At 40.3% G+C, this 23,580-nt stretch overlaps 1 protein-coding gene across 3 annotated transcripts; it reads right to left on the reverse strand.

The window, feature by feature from the left end:
* Positions 1-287: 287 nt before the first annotated feature.
* LOC145431167 (uncharacterized) lies at positions 288-22,790 on the reverse strand. 3 transcript variants are annotated; one of them, XM_080306640.1, is made up of 4 exons: positions 22,508-22,790; positions 20,204-20,309; positions 10,496-11,092; positions 288-2,886 (listed from the first exon to the last, which is right to left on the reverse strand). In XM_080306640.1, the coding sequence occupies exons 2-4, from the start codon at positions 20,219-20,221 to the stop codon at positions 2,311-2,313; spliced, it is 1,191 nt and encodes a 396-aa protein (XP_080162766.1). In that variant the 5' UTR covers positions 20,222-20,309; positions 22,508-22,790; the 3' UTR covers positions 288-2,310. The 3 variants fall into 3 exon arrangements, with proteins under 3 accessions (XP_080162766.1, XP_080162765.1, XP_080162767.1); XM_080306639.1 differs by having other exon boundaries at positions 288-2,889; XM_080306641.1 differs by lacking the exon at positions 288-2,886 and adding an exon at positions 9,629-9,701.
* Positions 22,791-23,580: the final 790 nt, after the last annotated feature.

The following is a 23,580-nucleotide window of genomic DNA, read 5'->3' on the forward strand; positions in this document are numbered from 1 at the left end:
GCCTATCATGTCATCCACAAGCAAGATTGGGAGAAGAAACTACCCAGCCCACGAACAAAAATCTCATCACTGAATTTACTATTAAACTCTGGTGGACAATAATGAAGAAATATAGAATTACAGAAGATTGTAAATTGCTGATTTGGCCTGCATACTCTCGAAAATTCCAAAGTGGACAATGGGATAGCACATTTTTAAGATGGGTCAATAAAGGAATTACAGCAATGTGTACATTAATAGATGGGACAACATTTAAATCTTTTGAGAATCTACAGAAACAATTCGGATTGGATAAATCAGATTTATTTAGGTACTTTCAATTAAGACACTTTTACAATACAGAAATTAGAAAGAAGCTCTCGAGAGAAAGAAATCGTATAATAGGAACAATAACAGGTGCATATAAAAATCTTCCATCAGGAATTCTGTCGAAATTATATGATGGCCTACAAAATTCGAATAGGAATGAAACATTATATATTAAACAAAAGTGGGAATCGGAACTACAAATTGAGTTGTCAGAGGATGATTGGCGATCCTTATGTCTCACACAGCATAACTCCACTAGCTCTAGACGATGGAGAGAATATGGCTGGAAAAATGTGATTAGGTTTTTTATTACTCCGTATATCAAAAGCAAGCAGTTGAAAACACCCCAACAATGCTGGAGATTATGTGGAGACTGGAACGCCAATCACTCACATGTGTTTTGGAAGTGTAAATATATTAAACCATATTGGGAAAGAATCGCGGCAACAATGACGAAGGTGCTGGGGTATGAAGTACTGTGTGAGGCACGAGTAATGTATTTTGGAATATGGGAAAATGTAAAAAAGGAGGACTGGTATTTGTTTAAGATTATGTTGTTGTCAAGCAAAAAGGTGATAACAAAGAATTGGCTGAAAAGCGATCCTTTAAAACTGGAAGACTGGATGGACGTAATCGAGGACATATATACAATGGAAAAAATGACTTACACTCTGAGACTGAAATCTGACAAACACCGAAAACAGTGGACAAAATGGATAATTTATAAGTCTCAGTCAGCCTTATAGGGCGGGACCTCTCGTGTTTTTTTTTTTTTTTTTTTTTTTTGTGTGTTTGTTGTTGTGTTATTATTATTATTATTGTCTTGTCCGTATGTAATACAAAGGAAAAAGTACAAAATAAAGAGTTAAAAAAAAAAAAAGAATGGAAAACACAAACTTTATACAAAAACCTCTTGTGTTTTTATTTTTAGCAGTCTTTTTCTGCAAAATGATAACCAAGTTAGCCTTTTCTGTTGATACAACATACCTCCTTTGGTTGGAACCGGGGCTACACTGGCAGGGCTAGAGACCAGGACTCCACTCTTCGGGTTCTTGGGGGATATTACTAACTCCGGGTCCGATAACAGGCACCACATCTGCAGTAGATGTGCTCGGTGTGAGGTCTTGTAGCAAGCTATCAAATACGGTGCTTTTTCTAGCTTTTACAAAAACGCTATGCATCACCAGGTGCTTCATCAGATGCTGTGAAGTACAGCCAGACCTTTGAGTGCTTCGCCTTGGGCATTTTTAATCTGTAGCTCTCTGTTGCAGGGTGTTTTGGTACCATTCTTTATTCATGGCTGTGTTTGGGGGCAAAATTATGAGTGAGCCCACTCGCTTTACTGTTGGCATGACGCAGGACTGATGGTAGCGCTCACCTTTTCTTCTCCGCTCAAGCCTTTTTCCCAGATGCCCCAAAACAATCGGAAAGATGCTTCATCTGAGAATATGACTTTGCCCCAATCCTCAGCAGGCCATTCACCGTGTTTACATGTTTTTCAATAAATTAAATCATGTTAACATGAAATAAACAGAAAAGGAAAATTGTGACAACAAAATCTCTTTCTGACTTCTTTAGAAATATATATTTTTCCAGCTCCAGTCCGTAAAGTTAATCTCCAACAAGTAGGACAAAGGATCACCTGCAGCTAAGACGGGATCTACCCTCAACCTGAGCTCACCTGGTCCACCAGCCCTTCATCCAGCATCACCAACAGCAACACAACAGCCCATCAGATTGACCAGCAGCTTTACAGCATCAGCAGTTCTCTGATACTTCCAAACAGTGACATGGATCTATATTACATCTGTGCAGTCAGCACTGGCAGAAACAGGAAGAGAGCAACCTTCAGAAAAAGAAATATTAAATCCATCCATCCAGCTAGTGGAACATTTTCATCAGATCTTTACAGGAGATTACATCTGAACTCTGTGGAGCCTGATCTCAAGGGTTTTAAGTCTGACACTGAAACCAGTAGAGGATCTTTCGGTCTCTTCAGATTCACTGTGATGGGAGCGATTTCAGCCCTGTGTGATCACGCTGATGTTTGCACAGAGCAGACAATGAGGTGAATGTTTTGGCACATTGGTAACAGTGAAACAGTTTATTAGTAACGTGGGATCGTTTGTGTTTGGAGTATGAACTGAGATTCCTGAAGCTCTTGTCACACTGGTCACAGCTGTAGTTTCCTTCCATGTGTGTATGTTCATGATTGTTACGACTACCTGGATGTGAGAAGCTTTTGTCACAGTGTCTGCACTTGTATGGTTTCTCTCCTGTGTGGACTCGTTTGTGTGTTTTAAGCTCCAATGCAGAGATGAAAGATGACCCACACTGATCACAGAGGTGCTTTTTAACCCCAATGTGAATCAGTTCATGTCGCTTTAAGTCAGCTATTGTGGGGAAGCTTCTCCCACATTCTTTGCAGTTTTTCAGGTTGTCTCCAGTGTGTTTACGTTGATGTCTTTTTAGGGTGTCTTGTCGACTGAAAGTTTTTCCACAAAGGTCACAACGAAAGTCTTTCCCACCACCACGGTGATGACAGGGTTGAGAACTGGATCCATCTGTGTCGCTCTGCTTCTAAACAAAGGCACAAAGACAGTGTACGTCAGTCCTTCAACATTTTTATCCTGAACGTCGCCTGAAATAAAGAGCATCTCTGCAGACGTACAATTACATTTGGCTGTTTCAGTTAACACACTCAGTTTACTGGGCTGCAATAACTACAATACTACCAACATAATACTACAGTAATACTAAAATCATAACTGACATGAAAATCTGAATAATCACTCAGAGCTGCTTTTCCATGCAGTAGAATTGCTAACATGCTAACACAGTTTAATGAGCAGTGTAGGAGCCATTCTTGGGTTAATACCTTATGTGGTCACTAGAGGTCACCTTTTTCTGTTTTGATTATGTAATGTAAAGGTATTTAAGGTAGACGCACGTAATCGGCGTCAGGTGTGTCATTGAGAAGGCAAACAGTTTGTGACCGTTGCGCTGTTATGCTATGTCGATACGGAATAAAGACCAAAAAGGACAAGATACATACTGCTGGATTTATTGGACTGTGAACATTCATGCATACCAGTGACATCGCGTCACCCCCGTTAACGACCACCTCAGTGGCTTCAAGCGTAGGCTTAGCCTCTACATTAGAGTCACAAACTCCTTTTCTTTGGGGAAAAGTTTGTGCCAACTTCGCCGCGGTGTTTTGGAGACTCGGCGCAAGCAGGAAAATTAAAGTCTGAGTGATCGATCGCCGCGGAGAGCTGAATGCCGTTTGGAAAGGTTACCGTGGAGGTTTCACGAGGAGCGGACAGCTGGACTAACGGTCTGTCAGCTGACGACGTGGAATGCTTGGCGATTGTTCCGTGGATGTTGGAGAGGACTCAGAATTCTTCATCGGAATCAGTACGGCGCCCAACGCAAGGTATGAGTAGCGCTACTAATAAATGGCCATTTATAAAAGTGTGCACGCTTATTTAAGAAGACGTAATTCCAATGCATTGGTGGTCAACCCAAATAAAACTGATTTATAAACAAACTTTCGCATGTGCGCATAAACCCTCAATACTTGATAAATATTTGAGTTTTGGAACATTTGAACTATGGACACAAATAAAGCTGCTGACAGGCCCCCGGAGCCTGCTGCAGAATCAGCTGTGCAAAGTAGCAACGCCAGCAAGGCTGGGACACATCCAGAAAAGGAAAAACGAGTGGTGAAATTGACTGCTAAGGCACTTGCAGAGAGACTAGACAGACTGCAACGTGATAGAAAAGCTAAATTAAATAAAGCTAATAATTTAAAAGAGAGTATAAGGGTCTCAATGGAAAAAAATGAAACTTCTATGGTTAAAGCATCATTCAGTGATTTTGTTGGTTTGTGTAATGAAGCAAAAACAATTCATGGTTCATTGATGTGTTTGTTACCAGATGATGAAAAAGAAAAGCATGAAACATGGTTTAAAGCAAAAACAATGCATTATGATGAGTTCACTTATGAAGTGAAAGAATGGTTGTCAGGTTGCGAACATTTACATTTAAAGGGTGATCATGGTGTTGATGATGGTGTTAAGCCAGAGGACAGTGTTTCAAATGTTGTTGGTAAATCTTCAGTCACTAAAAGCTCATCTAGTGGTAAAGTGAGCACAACTTCTTCTGCCAAAATCAAAGCAAAAGCAGAAAAAGCAGCATTACTCGCTCGTATGGCAGTCCTAAAAGAGAAGCATGCTTTGGAGGAGCAAGAGCTAAAGCTAAGGAGGAAACGTGAACAGCTTGAGCTTGAAGCGTTGCTTTCTGCCTCTTCTGCAAAGTTAGCTGTTCTCCAAGCTGCTGAAGTTCAAAGTATATCTAACATATCATCCAATGCTATGAATTCATATTATGAAAAGGAAATCAAGAAAACAGCTGCTTCAGCCACAGTCAAGCCTAGTACACCAGTCAATGAAGATAAACCTGCAGTGCAAATAGTACAGACTGAAAGCAAAATATCTGCAATGATCCTGCCAGGAACGGAAATCGAAAGTGAGCCACAAGCTCAAACGGTCATCACAACACAATTTCACAATGTGGATCCTCCATCGCCCAGGTCAATTCCTACAGCGGCAGAAGGACGGTTGGAGGACATTTGTACCATTTTACAAAGACAAAATGAAATAACTGCAACCCTTGTTCAGCATCAGCGTGCATCGTCATTACCATCCAGGAAAATACCTGTATTCGATGGTGATCCTCTTCAGTACATCTCTTTCATTAATGCGTTTGAACAAGGAGTGGAAGAAAAGGCCAATAAGAGGGACTGCTTGTATTATTTGGAGCAGTTTACAACAGGACAGCCGAGAGAGCTGGTACGCAGTTGTCAACATATGGCTGCAGGACAAGGCTATATACAAGCAAAGCAACTGCTCAAAGAACACTTTGGAAATGAATATAAAATTGCAACTGCTTATATTGACAAGGCGTTATCTTGGCCTGCAATTAAAAATGAAGATGTGAAATCATTGCAAGCATATTCCCTTTTCTTATGTGGGAGTTGTAATGTCATGAAAACATTGCAACATATGCAGGAACTGGACATGCCAGTGAACATGAAAATCATTTTGTGCAAGTTGCCATATAAAATGAGAGAGAAATGGCGAGCGTTTGCATATGATATATTGGAAACCTCTAAACACAGAGCTCGGTTTCAAGATTTGGTTGCATTTATTGAAAGGCAGGTGAAAATTCTTTCGGATCCTTTGTTTGGGGACATTCAGAATGTAACGTCAACAATCCCTGTCTCAAAGGTTGACAACAGACTGAAGTCACAACCAATCAAACAAATTAAAGGGAACAGCTTTGCTGCTACAGCCACACCCATGAACATGAATAAAACCTACAGCACGGAAAGGCTGATTACTACAACAAGCCATGACTTTACAGTAAAGCCATCTTGTGTCTGCTGTACTCAACAACACACACTGGAGGAGTGTCAACAGTTTCGGCGGAAGAAGCACAGAGACAAAATGCTTTTTCTAAAGGAGAAAGGGCTGTGTTTTGGTTGCTTAGGTGCTGGGCACATAAGCAAGGACTGTGCTAAGCGTTTGATATGTAGAACGTGTGGTAAAGGTCATCCCACTGTCCTCCATATTGATAACAATGGTGTAATCCCTGAATGCTATGGAGAGCCCTCCTCTTCAAAGAATGTAAAAACTTGTGGTCATACAGGGGCCGGAAGAGAAAGCGGTTTGCTTTCCATTCTGCCAGTTCAAATAAAGTCTGTTAAAGGTAGTCATGTCATACAGACATATGCTTTTTTAGATCCTGGCAGTTCAGCTAGCTTCTGTTCAGAGCACCTCATGCAAAAGCTAAATCTTGTGGGCAAAAGAACTCAATTCCTGTTACAAACGATGGGTCAAGAAAAGGTAGTCTCTGCCCACTCACTTACTGGTCTTGAAGTTTCTGGTTTAGGCAGCAATGCCTTCTATGAACTTCCAGAAATCCTAACACAGGAAAGGATGCCTGTCACCACGGATAACTTCGTAAAGGAAGAAGATCTGATCAGGTGGCCATATCTGTCAAAGGTTCAAATTCCCCACATAATGGCTAATGTGGACCTGTTGATTGGATGCAACGCTCCCAAGTTATTGGAACCATGGGAGGTCATTCATAGCCAGGGGAATGGCCCATATGCTATAAGAACAGCATTGGGTTGGGTCATAAATGGGCCCATGGAAGATGGTAAAAGCAACTTGGACAGCGAGCACCCACCAACAATTGTAAATAGGATATCTGTTTGTAAGCTGGAGGAGAGGTTGAAAAGTCAATATAACTATGACTTTAATGAAAGGGTTACAGAGGAAAAGGGTTTGTCAAGGGAGGACCTTAAGTTCATGAAGATCATGGAAAAATCTGCAACAATGGAAGACGGACACTACTGTTTGAAGTTACCTTTTAAAAAGGACAACATAAAGATGCCAAACAATTTCTCCATAGTTAAACAAAGATTGCAAAGTCTACAACGAAAACTTCTCAACAATGAACAGTTGCATAAAGAATATAAAAACTTTATGGACGAGATGATAAGTAATGGATATGCAGAGCAAATACCTTCACAGCATCTGTCTTGCGAAAATGGAAAGAAGTGGTACATTCCTCATCACGCAGTTTACCATCCCAGAAAACGATCTATAAGAATTGTATTTGACTGTGGGGCATCATTCCAGGGGACATCATTAAACAAGCAGCTCTTACAAGGTCCTAATCTCACAAGCACATTGCTTGGGGTTTTGCTTAGATTTCGACAGGATCCAGTCGCATTTATGGGTGACATAAAGGCAATGTTTTATCAAGTTAAAGTTGCCAAAGAGGACAGAGACTTTCTGCGTTTTTTATGGTGGCCAGATGGAGATCTGAGCAAGGACATAATTGAGTTTCGCATGACTGTTCATCTGTTCGGTGCAGTATCTTCCCCGAGCTGCGCCAGTTTCGCTTTGAGAAAAACAGCTGAGGACAATCAAACTGAATTCCTAGACAAGGTATGTGAAACGCTGAAAGAGAACTTCTATGTGGACGACTGTTTAAAGAGTGTGGCCTCCACCTCAGATGCTGTTGATTTGGTCAAAGATCTTTCAGCACTCTGTCAAAGGGGAGGATTTACACTGACCAAGTGGGTCAGTAACAATCGCACCCTGTTGCAAAGTATCTCTGAGGAGCAAAGGGCTAAAGACTTGAAAGAATTAAATCTTGACAGAGACAAACTTCCGGTAGAAAGAGCTCTGGGCTTGCAGTGGTGTGTGGAAACTGATACATTCAACTTCAAAATGGATATCCCTCAAAAATCCTGTACTAGGCGTGGAATGTTATCAATATCAAGTTCCATTTACGATCCATTGGGATTTCTTGCACCAGTCCTGCTGCCTGCCAAAGGAATGCAGCAGGAGCTTTGCAAAAGGAAACTGGGATGGGATGAACCAATACCCCAAACCATGTTGCAAAGGTGGAAAGGTTGGCTCAGTGATTTGCAAAGGCTTTCCCATTTCAAGGTTAAAAGGTGTATACAACCAAGAGAGTTTGGACCTCTCTCACATGCACAGCTACACCATTTTTCAGATGCTGGTGAATCTGGATATGGAACTGTGTCATATCTGCGCATGCAAGATAATAGGAAATCCATCCACGTCGCATTCTTGATGGGCAAGGCAAGAGTAACACCTCTAAAACCTGTCACTATTCCACGTCTGGAACTAACAGCTGCTGTAGTTGCTGTCCGAGTGGATCTCATGTTAAGGGCTCAGTTGAGAGTGAAACTCGAGCAATCTATATTTTGGACAGATAGTACATCTGTACTCAAATATATAATGAATGAGGATAAACGATTCCTTACCTTTGTGGCAAACAGAGTCTCATTCATTACAACTGCATCTAAACAATCACAATGGAGATATGTAAGCTCAAAGGAAAATCCAGCAGATGATGCTACAAGAGGGCTCAAGGCTGGGAACGTTGTTCATAGCAGCCGCTGGTTCGAAGGACCAAGCTTTCTGCAGAAGCCAGAAAGTGATTGGCCAACCAATTTAATGGAATGCTCCTTAGAACCAGAGGACCCTGAAGTCAAAGGTGAGGCCACAGTAAATGTTACTCAGCTAAAAGACTTGCTTGATGCTACATGTCAATTGATGGTGTACTTCTCAGACTGGAGAAGGCTCAAGGTTGCTGTTGCTTGGTTCCTTAGACTAAAGGCAATCCTTCGTTCAATGAGGGATAAGAAAAAAGGACCGCAACCTTACTCAGATAACCCAATTTGTAAAAGTACTACAAAGGAGAAAGTAAAGAAACCGCAGCTGTACAGACTATCTTCAAAGGATCTTCTGAAAGCTGAGCTTGCCATTATTAGATTTTGCCAGCAACAACGATTTGGAGAGGAGATTGCTACGTTGTCAAGTGGGGAAAGTTCTGTGAGCAGGCACAGCTCAATTTATAGATTAGATCCTTATCTTGACGATGAAGGCCTCTTAAGAGTTGGGGGACGACTGACAAAGGGCTCCTTACCAGAAGAAACGAAGCATCCCCTTGTTCTTGCAAAAGATCAACATGTAGCAAATCTCATCCTAAAGCACATTCATCAACAGCTTGGTCATAGTGGTCGTAACCACACCTTATCCACACTAAGGAGAAGATACTGGATCACAAAGGCCAACTCAGCTGTAAGGAAGGTTATCGCAGAATGTAATTTTTGCAGGAAATATCATGGAAAAGCCTTGGAGCAAAAGATGGCAGATTTACCCAAGGAAAGAATTTTGCCAGATAACCCACCATTCACCAATGTCGGAGTTGATTACTTCGGACCTATTGAAGTGAAAAGAGGACGAGGTACAGCTAAACGCTATGGAGTCATTTTCACCTGTTTAGCCAGCCGAGCAGTGCACTTGGAAGTGGCTAGCTCTCTAAACACAGATGCCTGCATTAATGCTTTGCGCCGTTTCGTGAGTCGAAGAGGTCAAGTCGCTCACATCCAATCGGACAATGGAACCAACTTTGTCGGAGCAGACAGAGAGTTAAGGGAGGCTCTTGAATCGCTGAAACATACCCAAATAGCGGATGCTTTGCGACACATTGGAATAAGATGGAGTTTTAATCCGCCTGGAGCATCACATCATGGTGGAATTTGGGAACGGATAATTCGTATGATCAGAAAGATTCTGAGATCCGTTCTTCAGCAACAACAGTTGGACGACGATGGATTAAATACGGTTCTATGTGAAATTGAAGCAATTTTAAATGACAGACCCATCACAAAGCTTTCTGATGATCCAAAAGACCTAGAGCCACTTACACCAAATCACATCCTCCTGATGAAAGGAAAACCATCTTTACCACCCGGACTATTTGACCCTCAGGATATGTATCTGAAGAGAAGATGAAAACAGGCTCAGTACATCTCAGATCTTTTTGGGAAACGATGGATACGCGAATACCTGCCTTTGTTACAGGAGAGACAAAAATGGAACCAAAAGAAGAAGAATCTAAAACCTGGAGATATAGTCATTATAATGGATTCTTCTACACCACGTGGTTCCTGGCCACTTGGAAGAGTTCTGGAAGCCATTCGTGACAAAAAAGGACTTGTGCGATCTGCACGTTTAAAAACAAAGACTAATATTCTGGAAAGACCTGTAACTAAACTTTGCTTGTTACATGAGACTGTAATCTAAAAGTGTGTTACTTATGTTTATTTATGTGAATGTATAGGTCTAAAGTAGACTGTATTAGTGGCTCCTTATTTTCTTTGTGATTAGAATTGCCATGTCTGATAGCCATTTCAATTAGGGGCCGGGGTGTAGGCGCCATTCTTGGGTTAATACCTTATGTGGTCACTAGAGGTCACCTTTTTCTGTTTTGATTATGTAATGTAAAGGTATTTAAGGTAGACGCACGTAATCGGCGTCAGGTGTGTCATTGAGAAGGCAAACAGTTTGTGACCGTTGCGCTGTTATGCTATGTCGATACGGAATAAAGACCAAAAAGGACAAGATACATACTGCTGGATTTATTGGACTGTGAACATTCATGCATACCAGTGACATTGCGTCACCCCCGTTAACGACCACCTCAGTGGCTTCAAGCGTAGGCTTAGCCTCTACAAGCAGAGTTGTTCCAAACAGTCAGGCTAAAATGACAAGATAAAAATCTAAATACATACCTCACAGTAACTGCACTTGTAGAGTCCCTTTCTGGTGTGGATCTGTTGGTGTTGTCTCAAGTAACGTGGAGCTTTAAAAGTCTTCTCACACAGGTCACATTTATAAGGTCTCTCCACATTGTGGGTAAACATGTGTTGTTGTAACTGCCTGTTGGTTATAAACTGTTTGCCACACTGTTCACAGCTGTACACATAATGTCTGGTGTGAATGCGTAGGTGTGCATTTCGACTCTCTATGTGGCTGAAAGTTTTTCCACACTCGTCACAGCTGTATGCCTTAATTCCAGAGTGGGTAACTAGATGATTCTGTAAGCTCCTACTGTGAGTAAAAGCTCTGCCACACTGATCACAGTTGTACGCTTTAACTCCACTGTGGATGAGTTGATGTGATTTTAGGGCACTCTTCCAGGTAAAAGACTTTCCACACAAGTCACAGCTAAACGCTTTAACTCCAGTGTGGATGACCTGATGACGTTTTAGTGACTCCTTCACAGTAAACTTTTTCCCACACTCGTCACAGGTGTGTGTTTTCTCTCTCTTTCTTCTGTGAGGTTTGTCGGCCTCCTGAGAGCGCTGACTTCTCGCTCCATGTTGGTCCTGCAGTGACAGAGATACAAACAGAGGCAGTGAGTGAAATGCAGTCGTGGAACAAACTCAACCTTCAAACTCCCTCCATTAACACTAGTTTTAAACCTGAAGGTGGAGTGTGGCACCAAACACCTTAAAGGTCTCTTATCCCCACCTGCTGGTAGTTCTAACACATTACATCCAACCTGCTGTTAAAAATAATTCATGACTGTTCAAACTCTAGATCATGCCCTCCTGCTAGGGCTGAGCCATATTACCGTATTTTCACAACCATAAGGCGCACTTAAAAGTCTTAGATTTACTTCAAAAAGTACGGCGCGCCCTATAGCGCAGTGCGCCCTGTGTGTTGTAATGAGGACGTAGTAGAGAACGCCATGAGAACGCTAAAGGGTGAAGTGCGTGCGTTGACTTTATCGCACATACCTGTATAAAAGAACAGGTATGTGCATTATGCAGGACATCGTTGTTTTAACAACCCTGAAAATGGCAAAGAGACACGCTTACGAAGCACAGTTTAAACTGAAGGCCATCAGCTATGCGGAGGAACATGGAAATCGAGCAGCGGCGAGAGAATTTAAGATTAACGAATTGATGGTTCGCAAATGGAGGAAGCTAGAAAACAAGCTCCGGCAGGTCAAGAAAACGCAGCTGAGTTTCCGTGGACATAAGGCGAGGTGGCCCGAGTTGGAGGAAAGACTCGAGCGGTGGATCATCGAGCAAAGAACGAGTGGGAGAAGTGTTTCGACGGTCACCATTCGGCTAAAAGCAGTTTCACTAGCTGAAGAGATGAACATTGAACATTTCCAAGGAGGTCCGTCTTGGTGCTTTCGTTTTATGAAACGGTGCCATTTTTCCATCCGGACCAGGACTACGGTAGCGCAGCAACTTCCAGCGGATTATAAGGAAAAGCTGGCCATCTTCCGCTCCTACTGCAGCAAACACATCGGCGACAAAAACATCCAGCCCAGCCACATTACAAACATGGACCAGGTCCCGCTCACTTTTGACATCCTGGTGATTCACACTGTGGAGAAGAAGGGGACCAACACGGTGGCGATACGCACAACGGGGCACGAAAAGTCTTCTTTCACTGTTGTGCTTGGCTGCCATGCTAATGGACAGAAACTGCCGCCTATGGTGATTTTTAAGCGAAAGACTTTGCCTAAAGAGAAGTTTCCAGCAGGAATCATCATTAAGGCAAATGAAAAGGGCTGGATGGATGAGGAAATGATGAAAGACTGGCTGAGGGAGGTGTATGTAAGGAGACCAGGTGGTTTTTTCCACGCATCACCATCGCTGTTGATCTGTGACTCTGTGTGCCCATCTCACAGCCGATGTGAAAAAACAAGTGAAACAAATGAACTGTGAGCTTGCTGTCATTCCGGGAGGCCTGACAAAGGAACTCCAACCGCTGGACATCGGTGTGAACCGCCCGTTCAAAGTAAGGCTGCGAGCGGCCTGGGAGCGATGGATGACCGGTGGAGACCACAGTTTCACTAAGAGTGGAAGGCAGCTCCGGGCGAGTTACGCCACAATTTGCCAATGGATTGTAGATGCTTGGGCTAACATGTCTGCTGGCACTGTTGTTCGAGCTTTCGCAAAAGCCGGCATCATTTCCGAGGAGCCGCACGACACGGAAAGTGACTCTGACAGTGAAGAAAGTGAACCTGGCATGTTTGATGGAGATTTAGCGCAGCTGTTCAATTCAGACACAGAGGATGAGGACTTCGATGGGTTTGATTAATGATAAAAATGTGAGTACCAAACTTTGTTTTGCTCCTGCTTTATTTTTAAATACGCACACTTGTATGCTTGTGTGTTGTTGATGATGACGATTACCGGTAATAGAAATTTGAGTAAGGTACCGAACTCAGGTTTGCTCCCGCTTTATTTTTAAATACGCATACGGTACTTGTATGCGCCCTATAATCCAGTGCGCCTTATGTGTGTGTTAAATACAGTAATGGCACACATAACTGAGACTGCGCCTTTTAGTACAGTGCGTCTTATGGTCGTGAAAATACGGTATACCGTTCACGGTAATACCGGTATAATGTTAGGCAACGATAGGAAAATGAAACATCGCAATAGAATGGGAGTAAAACGCGCATGCGCAGTGCCTTTGTTTTCATACGCACATGGCCGATTGTTGAGTGAAACAGATGAACCAGAATTGGTTTGTAAAATGGTGCAACTTCCGTGATGTGGAACTGATTTGGTGTTTGTCCGTCAGATACACATAAAAGCACATTTTTTTGCAGAACATGCAAGCGGCCGTCGTATTTGTCGGACTAAGATGCTCTTAAATCTGGGAGTAATGTGGGTCCTAAACTCCATATGCTTCAAGTCAAACGAACACTGCAGCATCACTGAGAGTTAAAAACTGTCTTAATTCTTTCATCTTTAATAAAACGATCAGCATTGCTGCTTTACCAGGTGTAACTATGATGTTTAACTTCCAGGTATCGATGAAAACAAAAGTTATTACATTTAACGGAGTTAGAAGTTAGCAGGAAGCTCGCTAGTTTCGCTAGTTACCTAAGCATGATACAGCATGTTCTGAAAAAATTCAAACGTACAGCTCTGCTATCACTTCCAACATAAATGAAGACAGGAAACTAAACAGCAGTGACGTTTGTAGGGTTACTGAAGTTGGGCTAGCTGGTATATAATGATGTGCTACGTGATCGCTAGCGACACAGCTATGTTAGCATAACATAAACAGTGAAGCTGGAGGACGAACACTAACACTTTTCCACTTATAAAAGTTAACGTGAAAGTTCCTCATGGTTAGAGACAAATGCAATCGCATGGCAGGATGCTGTAAACGGACCAAACTTCAGTCAGGAGAACTGAGATAATCCATCCACAATACAAGGTTAGTCATTAATATACTGCAACAACATGGGAATAGAGCAGCTGCCAGAGAATTCAACATTAATGAATCAGTGCTACAGAAGTTTCACGTTTGCTCCGGCAGTGATGGCTAGGTAGCCCACTGCTTTGTCTATGCTCGCTTGCAGATTCTGGATAGAAAGAAACAATGAAGGAAAGAAAGATAGAAGAAATGTAAGATAGGCTTCTACTGCACCACAGCTTCTGTTACCTTCAAGGACTCTGCATCACAGCTAACGAGGCTAGCAGCCAGGCCACGCAGGGCTCCACCACCAGCTAACAAGGCTAGCAGCCAGGCCACACCAGGCTCCATCACCAGCTAACGAGGCTAGCTGCCAGGCCACGCCTGGTACCAACAAACAGCCAGTGAGGTAATTGCCAGGACAAGCCGGGCTTCGGCAACCCTCAAGGGTGCTTCGCAACCAGCGGGCCTTAACGCCGTTAAGATGCCGCCTAAGAGGGGCAATGTTAACGTTAATGAGGAGGAACTGGAGGACATAAAGAAATCCCTAAACTTTATGTCTGAAGAAATAACAACAATATCAAAACAACAAAAACTGATACTCAATTTAATGGATGATATTAAAGAACTAAGAAGGCAGAGCGAGGAAAAGGACAAGAAGATTGCTATGCTGGAAGGACGGGTGTCAGATCTGGAACAATATTCAAGAGTAAATGATGTGATAGTGACAGGACTGGAAACCAAGCATCAGACATATGCACGGGTAGCAGCATCAGAGCGAGGGGAGCCACCCGAGCAAGAGCTACGCTCTTTGGAAGAGCAGGTAATGGCCTTCTTTAAAAGCAAAGGTATCGAAATGGACAGTAAAAATATTGAGGGATGCCATCCTCTTCCGAGGAAAAACAAAAATCAAATACCTGCCATTATCATTCGTTTTGTTAATAGAAAACAGAAAAAAGAACTGCTCAAGCAAGGAAGAAAGCTAAAAAGGTACAAATGTTTATTTAAATGAACACCTAATCAAGAAAAATGCAGACATTGCAAGACAAGCAAGAATATTAAGAAACTTGGACGTCAGACTGTAAAATATTCATTAAGTTAAATGGAACACTAGAGCAGGCTAAGGTTCTAGTCATCAAAGAGATGACGGAACTAGAAAAATATAACTGAAAAATGCTAAGCAGTGCTAAATATGATGGGACCGTCCAAGTGCACAACCAACGCAGATGTCTGACAATTTTCAACTAACAACTCATATAGATATTGAAAATAAGACATTGATGTATGACAGCAACATAGATCCTGATTGTAATTTCTTTAACAATAAGACAAATGAATGCAATTATTATAAAAATGAGCAACTTAAAAAGGAATTCAAGGTAGAACAGGGTATAACAATGGTTCACTTTAATAGTCGAAGCTTATATGCAAACTTTCAATCCATCAAAGACTACATAACACAGTTTGAACAGCCATTCAATGTGATAGCCATATCGGAGACCTGGATAACTCCTGGAAAAGAAGAAGACTTTAAAATAAATGGATATGAATTCCTTCATGTAGACAGGATCAACAAGAAAGGAGGTGGGGTGGCACTTTACATTGATAAAAACCTAAAGTACGAAAGAATGGGAAGAATGACAACTGTTATTGATGGAGTGATGGAATGTTTATCAGTGGAAATAAGTATGGAAAAAAGGAAAAACCTAATTGTCAGTTGTATATATAGAACACCAGGATCTAAGATTGAGATATTTAAGGATAATATGGAGGACTTATTTACAAATATAAATCAGAAAAGAATGTTTATTTGTGGGGACTTTAATATTGACTTATTGAATCCAAATCATAATAAGAGTACAGAAGAATTTATTGATTCCATGTACAGCATGGGTTTATTTCCACTGATAACAAGACCGACCAGAATAACATCTCATTGTGCAACTCTATTAGATAATATATTTACAAATATAATAGAAGGAAATATAAAAAGTGGACTGTTAATCAATGATGTAAGTGACCATTTACCAGTCTTTGCATCTTATAATTGCTATTATAAAGTGAACAACGATGGACATAAGATTATTTACAAAAGAATAAGAACAGAGGAGACATTAAATTGTCTTAGAAATGAACTTTTAAAGCAAGATTGTAATATTGTATATGAACAAACAGAAGTTAATAAAGCTTACGAAGGATTCTTAAGAACATTTAACACATTACTTGATAAAAACTGCCCAGTAATTGAAATCAATAGGAAACTCATCTATGCAGGAAGACCATGGATGACTAAAGGACTACAAAATGCCTGCAAAAAAAAGAATACCCTATATCGAGAATTCATAAAAAAGAGAACAATAGAAACTGAAAGTAAGTATAAAACTTACAAAAATTAATTAACTAATATAATGAGATCCTGTAAAAGAGAGTATTACATTAAAAGGTTAGAACACAATAAAGATAACACAAGAGATATATGGAATGTATTAAACAGTATAATCAAAAATGAATCAAGGAATAATGATTACCCTGGGTACTTTATAGAAGGGACAAGAAGTATTAATAACATGGAAGAGATAGTAAATGGCTTTAATGAATTCTTCGTAAACATAGGGCCAAAACTGGCAGAAGAAATAAAGGTTGATGGAATAGAAAGGGACACTGGTGAAAATATTGAAAGGAATAGTAGCTCAATGTTTTTAAGAGCAGTGGAAGAGAAAGAGATTTATGACATGGTTAGAGGACTTAAGAACAAAACCAGTACAGACTGGAATGATATTGATATGGTAACAGTAAAGACAGTTATTGATGGTATTGTAAAACCATTAAAATATATATTCAACTTGTCGTTTCAAAAAGGAGTTTTTCCACAAAAAATGAAAGTTGCTAAAGTTATTCCCATTTACAAAACCGGTGAAAGGCATCATTTTACAAACTATAGACCAGTGTCAATACTCTCCCAGTTCTCTAAGATACTGGAAAAACTCTTCATAAAAAGATTTGACAGTTTTGTGGAAAAATATGAATTAATGACAGATAGTCAGTATGGGTTCAGAAGCAACAGATCAACAGCTTTGGCACTGATAGATTTAATGGAAAAGATAACCGAATGTATGGATAATAAGAGGTATGCGCTCGGAGTTTTCTTAGATCTAAAGAAGGCGTTTGATACTGTTAATCATGAAATTCTATTTAAAAAACTGGAAAAGTACGGGTTTAGGGGAGTTGTTTTGGAATGGTTAAAAAGCTATGTAGGGAATAGGCAACAATATGTACAAATAAATGAATATAAATCCAATTTGATGGATATAGCTTGTGGAGTACCTCAAGGTTCAGTACTGGGTCCAAAAATGTTTATTATGTACTTAAATGATGTCTGCAGAGTATCGGAGATTTTAAAGTTTATAATATTTGCAGATGACACAAATATACTGTGTTCAGGTGTGGAATTGCCACAGGTTTTGGGGATGATCACACAGGAATTAACGATATTAAAGAAGTGGTTTGATATAAATAAATTATCATTGAATCTAGATAAAACAAAATTTATGTTGTTTGGAAACGAAAAGAAAAACATCAAAGTAGAAATATGTGTTGACAATGTATATTTAGAAAGAGTAAATGAAATAAAATTTCTTGGGGTGATCATTGACCACAAGCTCTGTTGGAAGCCACACATTACTTATGTTCGGGGGAAATTGGCACGGGGCATTGCTGTCCTGGGGAAAGCAAAGCATATGTTGGATCAGAAAGCACTGCACATTTTATACTGTGCTTTACTACTGCCATATATGAGCTACTGTGTAGAGGTCTGGGGAAACACATACAAAAGTAACACACAAACAATAACTATAATACAGAAAAGGGCCATTAGATTAATGAATAATGTGGGGTACAGGGACCATACAAATGCACTCTTTGTCAAAATGCAAGCTATTAAATTCCAAGACTTGGTGAAGCTTAAAACAGTGCAAATAATGTATAAAGTAAGAAATAAATTGCTTCCAAAAGAAATCTGTAAATTGTTCATAGAAAGAGAAGGTGGGTATAACTTAAGAGGGAAATGGAATTTAAAAATTCAAAGTGCTAGAACAACTTTAAAAACAATGTCTATCTCAATTGCAGGAGTTAAATTATGGAACAGTCTAACAGAAGAAATAAAAGACAGTAAAAACATAAAACAGTTTAAAGTAAAATATAAAAACCAAATTTTAAATAAGTATAAGAATGAAGAAAACGGGGTTAACCCAGGACGGTAATGTTGCTGGTAATGGTGTTGTGGTTCTTTTTTGGGTTTTTTGGTTTTGGTTTGTTTGTTTTTCCATAACTTGTGTATCGGCAAATATACACATTCTGTATTTATCATATGAAAGAAACTATACTGTGGAGGGGCATGCTAATTTCTTGTTTTTGATTGATGTATGTTTTTTTTTTTTTTGCTTTATTTTTGTTGCATATGTTGTTTGTTTAATTTAAAACAAAAAAAAACAATTAAATGAATGAGAGGTAAAACTTAAGGGGGTAGGGACAAATAAGTAAATACTTCTACCTACTCCTTTTTCAAACAAATAATGGAATAATAGTTTGTAATGATTGTGAAGGCACATGTTTGAAATAAAAATGAACTGAACTGAAGGAAGCAAGAAGAATGAGTTTAATAAAGTTTGATTTATCTGACTGCTTTGTTTCGCTTAATGTGCCTTATAATCCCGTGCACCTTATGGTCCGAAAAATACGTACTGCACACTGCAGTTTAATGTTGCAAAGCACCTCTTTTTAACTTCAGTGGATATTATACATGGTTATGCTCAGGATATGTCAGCCAATTTCTACTGGAAATGACTTTTGGTTAAACTTTCAGCAAGGAATTTGCATTTGCACTGTTACATTTTTATAAAGCTTTAATGTACATAAAAACCAGCTTCTTGTTTAAGTGAAAATAAATGGAAGGTTGTCTTTTTGCGCTAGTAATGTTGTGGAGTTGTATTTTGTCTCGCATCAATTATATCGTCAGTTATATCGTTATCGCAAATTTTCAAATATATATCGTGATAAATATTTTTGGCCATATCGCCCTGCTCTAACTCCTGCTGTACACAGTTATTAATGCTAGCATGCTAACACACTCAGAAAAGTAATAAATGTTTACCAAGTCTATACTTTTTTATGTTTCCTGTTTCCTATTATATATTTCTATCATTTTGTCATTTTTCAATATTAATAATTACAATGTAACATTTAAAAGTTGATTCAGTGGAGGAAAATATTTTACTTTTGCTCCCTACATGAGAAAATGATAAATGGTAAATGGCCTGTATTTATATAGCGCTTTACTAGTCCCTAAGGACCCCAAAGCGCTTTACATATCCAGTCATCCACCCATTCACACACACATTCACACACTGGTGATGGCAAGCTACATTGTAGCCACAGCCACAGCTCGAACTGGCAACCTTCCAATTACAAGGCGAACTCCCAACTCTTGAGCCACGATCGCCCTAAGAAAATTGTGGCTCAGAACAAGAAAATTGTATTTTGTACTCCTTACATTTGCAAAACAGATGTGTTACTTTTAAGGCATCTGAGGGGTTTATTTCATCACTGCAGGCATCAAACATCAAACCAACTTGAGAAACGGGAAAAGTAACACGTCAAAGACAATCCTGATCGTGTACTAATCACCAGGGTATGAAACATAAAAAGAGATGAAAGAGGCAAAACTGTGAGTCATAGTCAGGAGTTAAAGTGAGACGTTGTTCTTCTTTCTTTTTTGCACAGCACCTGAACAAACAGGTAATTTCAAATGCAGCGTTTCTATCAACAAACATCAGCAAACACACAAACTGTTTGTGTGCAGTTTGTCTCACAGTGTGTTGCTGGCTAAAGGTCCAGCTGCTGCACATCACAGGGAGAGAAAAGAAAGAGAGCTAACTTCACTCAGAGATGGAGAAAGATAAGACACACAGGACAGGAGAGGAAGAAGAGAGGTTAGATTTAAAGGGAAGGACTGCTCAGTGGGATTCGATCAACTGGAGATTAAAGCTTACATGTAAGTCCTCATGTGTTGAAATCAGATATTGGGTCTGTACATGTGACATTATGTTTTTTCATAAACTGAAAGATGCTGCAAAACAATCTGAGGCAGATTATTTAGTGAAGTGATTGTATATATAATAATATACAACACAGTCATATAACAGGTTGGGAGGATGAGAGTTTTAGACGTGACTGATTATTTGGTGAAACTGTGATATTTTCCTCACCTCCTGTGTTGAGCTCATTGTTTCCTCTGTAGTGACTCAGCTGAGTCCAGATGGCTGAAAATGTTCCTCTGCTGCTCCGTCAGACTCTTCTCCTCCTGCTGATCAGCTGGGACACAAAACAGATCTTTGTTAGGCTCCACACTGCACTGAAGAGTCAAAGTGTCTCATATGTTCATCTGACAACACAAAGTACAAATTTCACTCTGATTGCTTGTAGAAATCTTGTGAGACGTGTTGTGCTGCAAAGTGAGGAAACTCTCTCACTCACTTATACTTCAGGAGGAACTTTGTGACATTGGCTCTAATATTCTAAGCAGCCCTTTACTATGACAGGGCCAGAAAGTCCTATTTGAAGGTTTGGGAGAAGGACCATGTTAAAGGTGGATTGGGGTTTATACACTTTGTTATGATACAGGTAAGGCTGTAAGAGCCTGAGAAGGTGTCCTGAATGAACCTCTAAAACCAGTTTTCAGCTAACGACTCTGCTTCAGTCTGGAAAACAGCAACTACAAGTTTAAAGACTCCATCAACAATTCACACCCAGCAACAGCCTGAACAGCTCCTCCTGTGGTTTCCACAAACAGGGACAGACCTGTTACTCCCCCACCCCACAGTTTCCACACCTTCAGCTAGGGCTGCACGATTAATCGTTAGAAAATCGCGATCTCGATTCATACTTATGTGCGATCTAATTTCCAAACGACAAAGATTAAAAAAAAAAAAAAAAAGAAAGAAAAAAGGACGACGATTGTACCGCATTTTGATCCGGGACGTACTCTGCATGAAAACAAGCGCTCACTCTGCCTGCTCAACAAATGACAAGGGCGGAGCCTTATACCACGTGATACAGAAGCTGTGCCAGCAGGGACAAAACAAGGGAGAGCACGTCAGGGATGACGAGAAAGTGACAGGAGAAAATCTGTCCCGGTCAACCACCCAAACATCAATAACGGGAACCTTATACAGCGCTTCCCTATACCCGTCGAACTCCCGCAGGCACAAAGAAATTACGGAGGCTATCACTTATCACCTGACCAAAGATATGGCTCCCATCAACACTGTGCAAAACGAGGGATTTAGGAAAATGATCAACACCCTAGACAAACGCTACACGGTGCCGTCCCGCAACCATTTTTCTATTGTTGCACTACCTGCTCTATACACGCAGTGTCGAGCAACGGTGGAGACGGAATTCCATTTGTTGTTTTTATGTTCAGTCTCAACTGTTACGAAGTTGATGTGCAGTTAATAAGCGCAATAAAAATTTATACTGGAAAAGAAAATCGTGAGAGAATCGTGATCTCAATTCTAAGCCAAAAAAAATCGTGATTCTCATTTTATGCAAAATCGTGCAGCCCTACCTTCAGCCCCCCAGTCCCACCACCTCCACCATTCCCCAAACTTTGATTATTTTCATCTAGACGTAGTTTTTTGTGGGAGAAACATTTCGTCACTCATCCAAGTGACTTCTTCAGTTTCAGCTGACTGCAGCTTTCCTCAATCTTCAACAGAGCATTTGCATAATGACTGAAACGAGCACCACTGAAGGAACAATGGGCTGGGAGGTCAGTTATTGAGCATTAATATGCAAATTCTCATGAACATTGATCAACAACCTCTGATCAAATGCTGTGATTGCAGCGACTCCCCAACTCTCTGAATGGTACTCATGGCCATTGATCAGCGGTCTTTGATTAATGAGCTTTGATCAGTGGTTTCAGTGCTTTCCTTCCTGCTTTGACTGCAGCTGTGTTTGACACAGGAAGACATTATTACATTCTTCACACTCTCCTGCACATTAACCACCACAATATATTTTATTCTCTGTGCTTTCAAATATGAACACTGTTTACTTTCATCTCTGTTTCATTAGTTTTTGTTAACATCTTCCTGTGCATCACTTTACAGCAGCCAGACTCATTAAAATGAGACTTTGTAGGAGTTCACTCCCTCTCATGTGTTCATCCACAGCAGCTGGACAATAAAGTTTATTGTGACCCTGATACTGCAGCAGATCGCTCTCATCCATTTCCTGTTATCACTTCAAATAGAAATGAGGCTGTAGAGGTTTGGTGCAGGCAGAAAAACAGCTGCAGGGACAATGAAAAGACTTTTCTGCTCCAACTTCTCCCAGCATGCTGAGCTAATGATTAGTTGGTGTTTTTCTCCAAACACTCTCTCACTCTTCTCTCAACGTGTTCACAATAAACTGTGAACAGACACCGAGGAGAGCAGCAGAAGACCTCATTCAGGAGCTAAACTCAACATGAACTGAACTCACAGTAAAGTTAGCTCGGTGCTTACCTTTAGATGAGCCCACAAACCGAGAGAAACTCCGCGATGAAGCTGCAACTCTTTCCAAACACAGGAAACAGATCAGGGAGCAGAGACCCACGTGGTTCACGCTGATCTCAGCTACGATCCAGGAGACAAGGGTGGGCAGATCGATGCAGATATCGATCCAAACGGTCGTTTAGTTTGTTTTATCATCTAAATTCACTCTTTTACTTGCTTTGGATGAAAAAATAGCTCCGTCTGTCATCCCGGAAGGCGCTTCGTCTTCTTTACATCGTTTATTGGCGGTTGTCAAACAACAAAATTGTGCTTTTCCGCCACCTACTGGTGTGGAGTTTGAACTGGCACGTCGACCCTCAAATGCACACAAACAATTTACTGTGTTATAAAAACTGGAATAAGGCCCGATAACCTTACAATAAGATCCAGTTTCAGTTTAATGTTTATGTTTTGGATCAGTCGCCCTCTCACAGTGTAATATTTCCTCTTCTCTTTGATCGCCCAGAGACGTGGTGCAGAATATGCCATGAAAATCATTTGTTTGAAGCCAGCTCACCTCCTGCAACCAGAATACGTGCTTCTTTTGCAGTTCAGACTACTTCTGACATTTCTGTGGAGGAACACCAAAGTAACTGCTAAACCCTCTGGGGTCCAAGTATAATTTGCCATTTTTGACTGCTTTTGATTTTTCCTCTATATTATTATTATTATTATTATTATTATTATTATAAAAACAGTTTATCTTGCCTTGTTTGGTATAATCTTTTCAGCACAACCTCAAATATCTGAAATTTGAGTTATTTTTTACATTTCGGCATACTATATTAGCACAAGTTATCTAAGTTCAAGCAAAAATTCAAACTCAGAGTAGAAAAAAGTTACATTTTTTCCTGTGAAACCCATAAAAATGTTTGAAGAATCATTTTCATAACTTGAAATGCAAATACAAAATTGTACATTTCTAAAAATTCTGCACATGTTTTGGAAACAACAGTTATCTGGTACTATTCGCTTAAAAATGCAGCCAATCCCTCAGGTGTTTTTATATAACAATTTAAATGTATTTACAGAACAAATAGGTG

Source organism: Astatotilapia calliptera, chromosome 9 (genome assembly GCF_964374335.1).
Source record: "Astatotilapia calliptera chromosome 9, fAstCal68.1, whole genome shotgun sequence".
Taxonomy (NCBI): Eukaryota; Metazoa; Chordata; class Actinopteri; order Cichliformes; family Cichlidae; genus Astatotilapia; species Astatotilapia calliptera.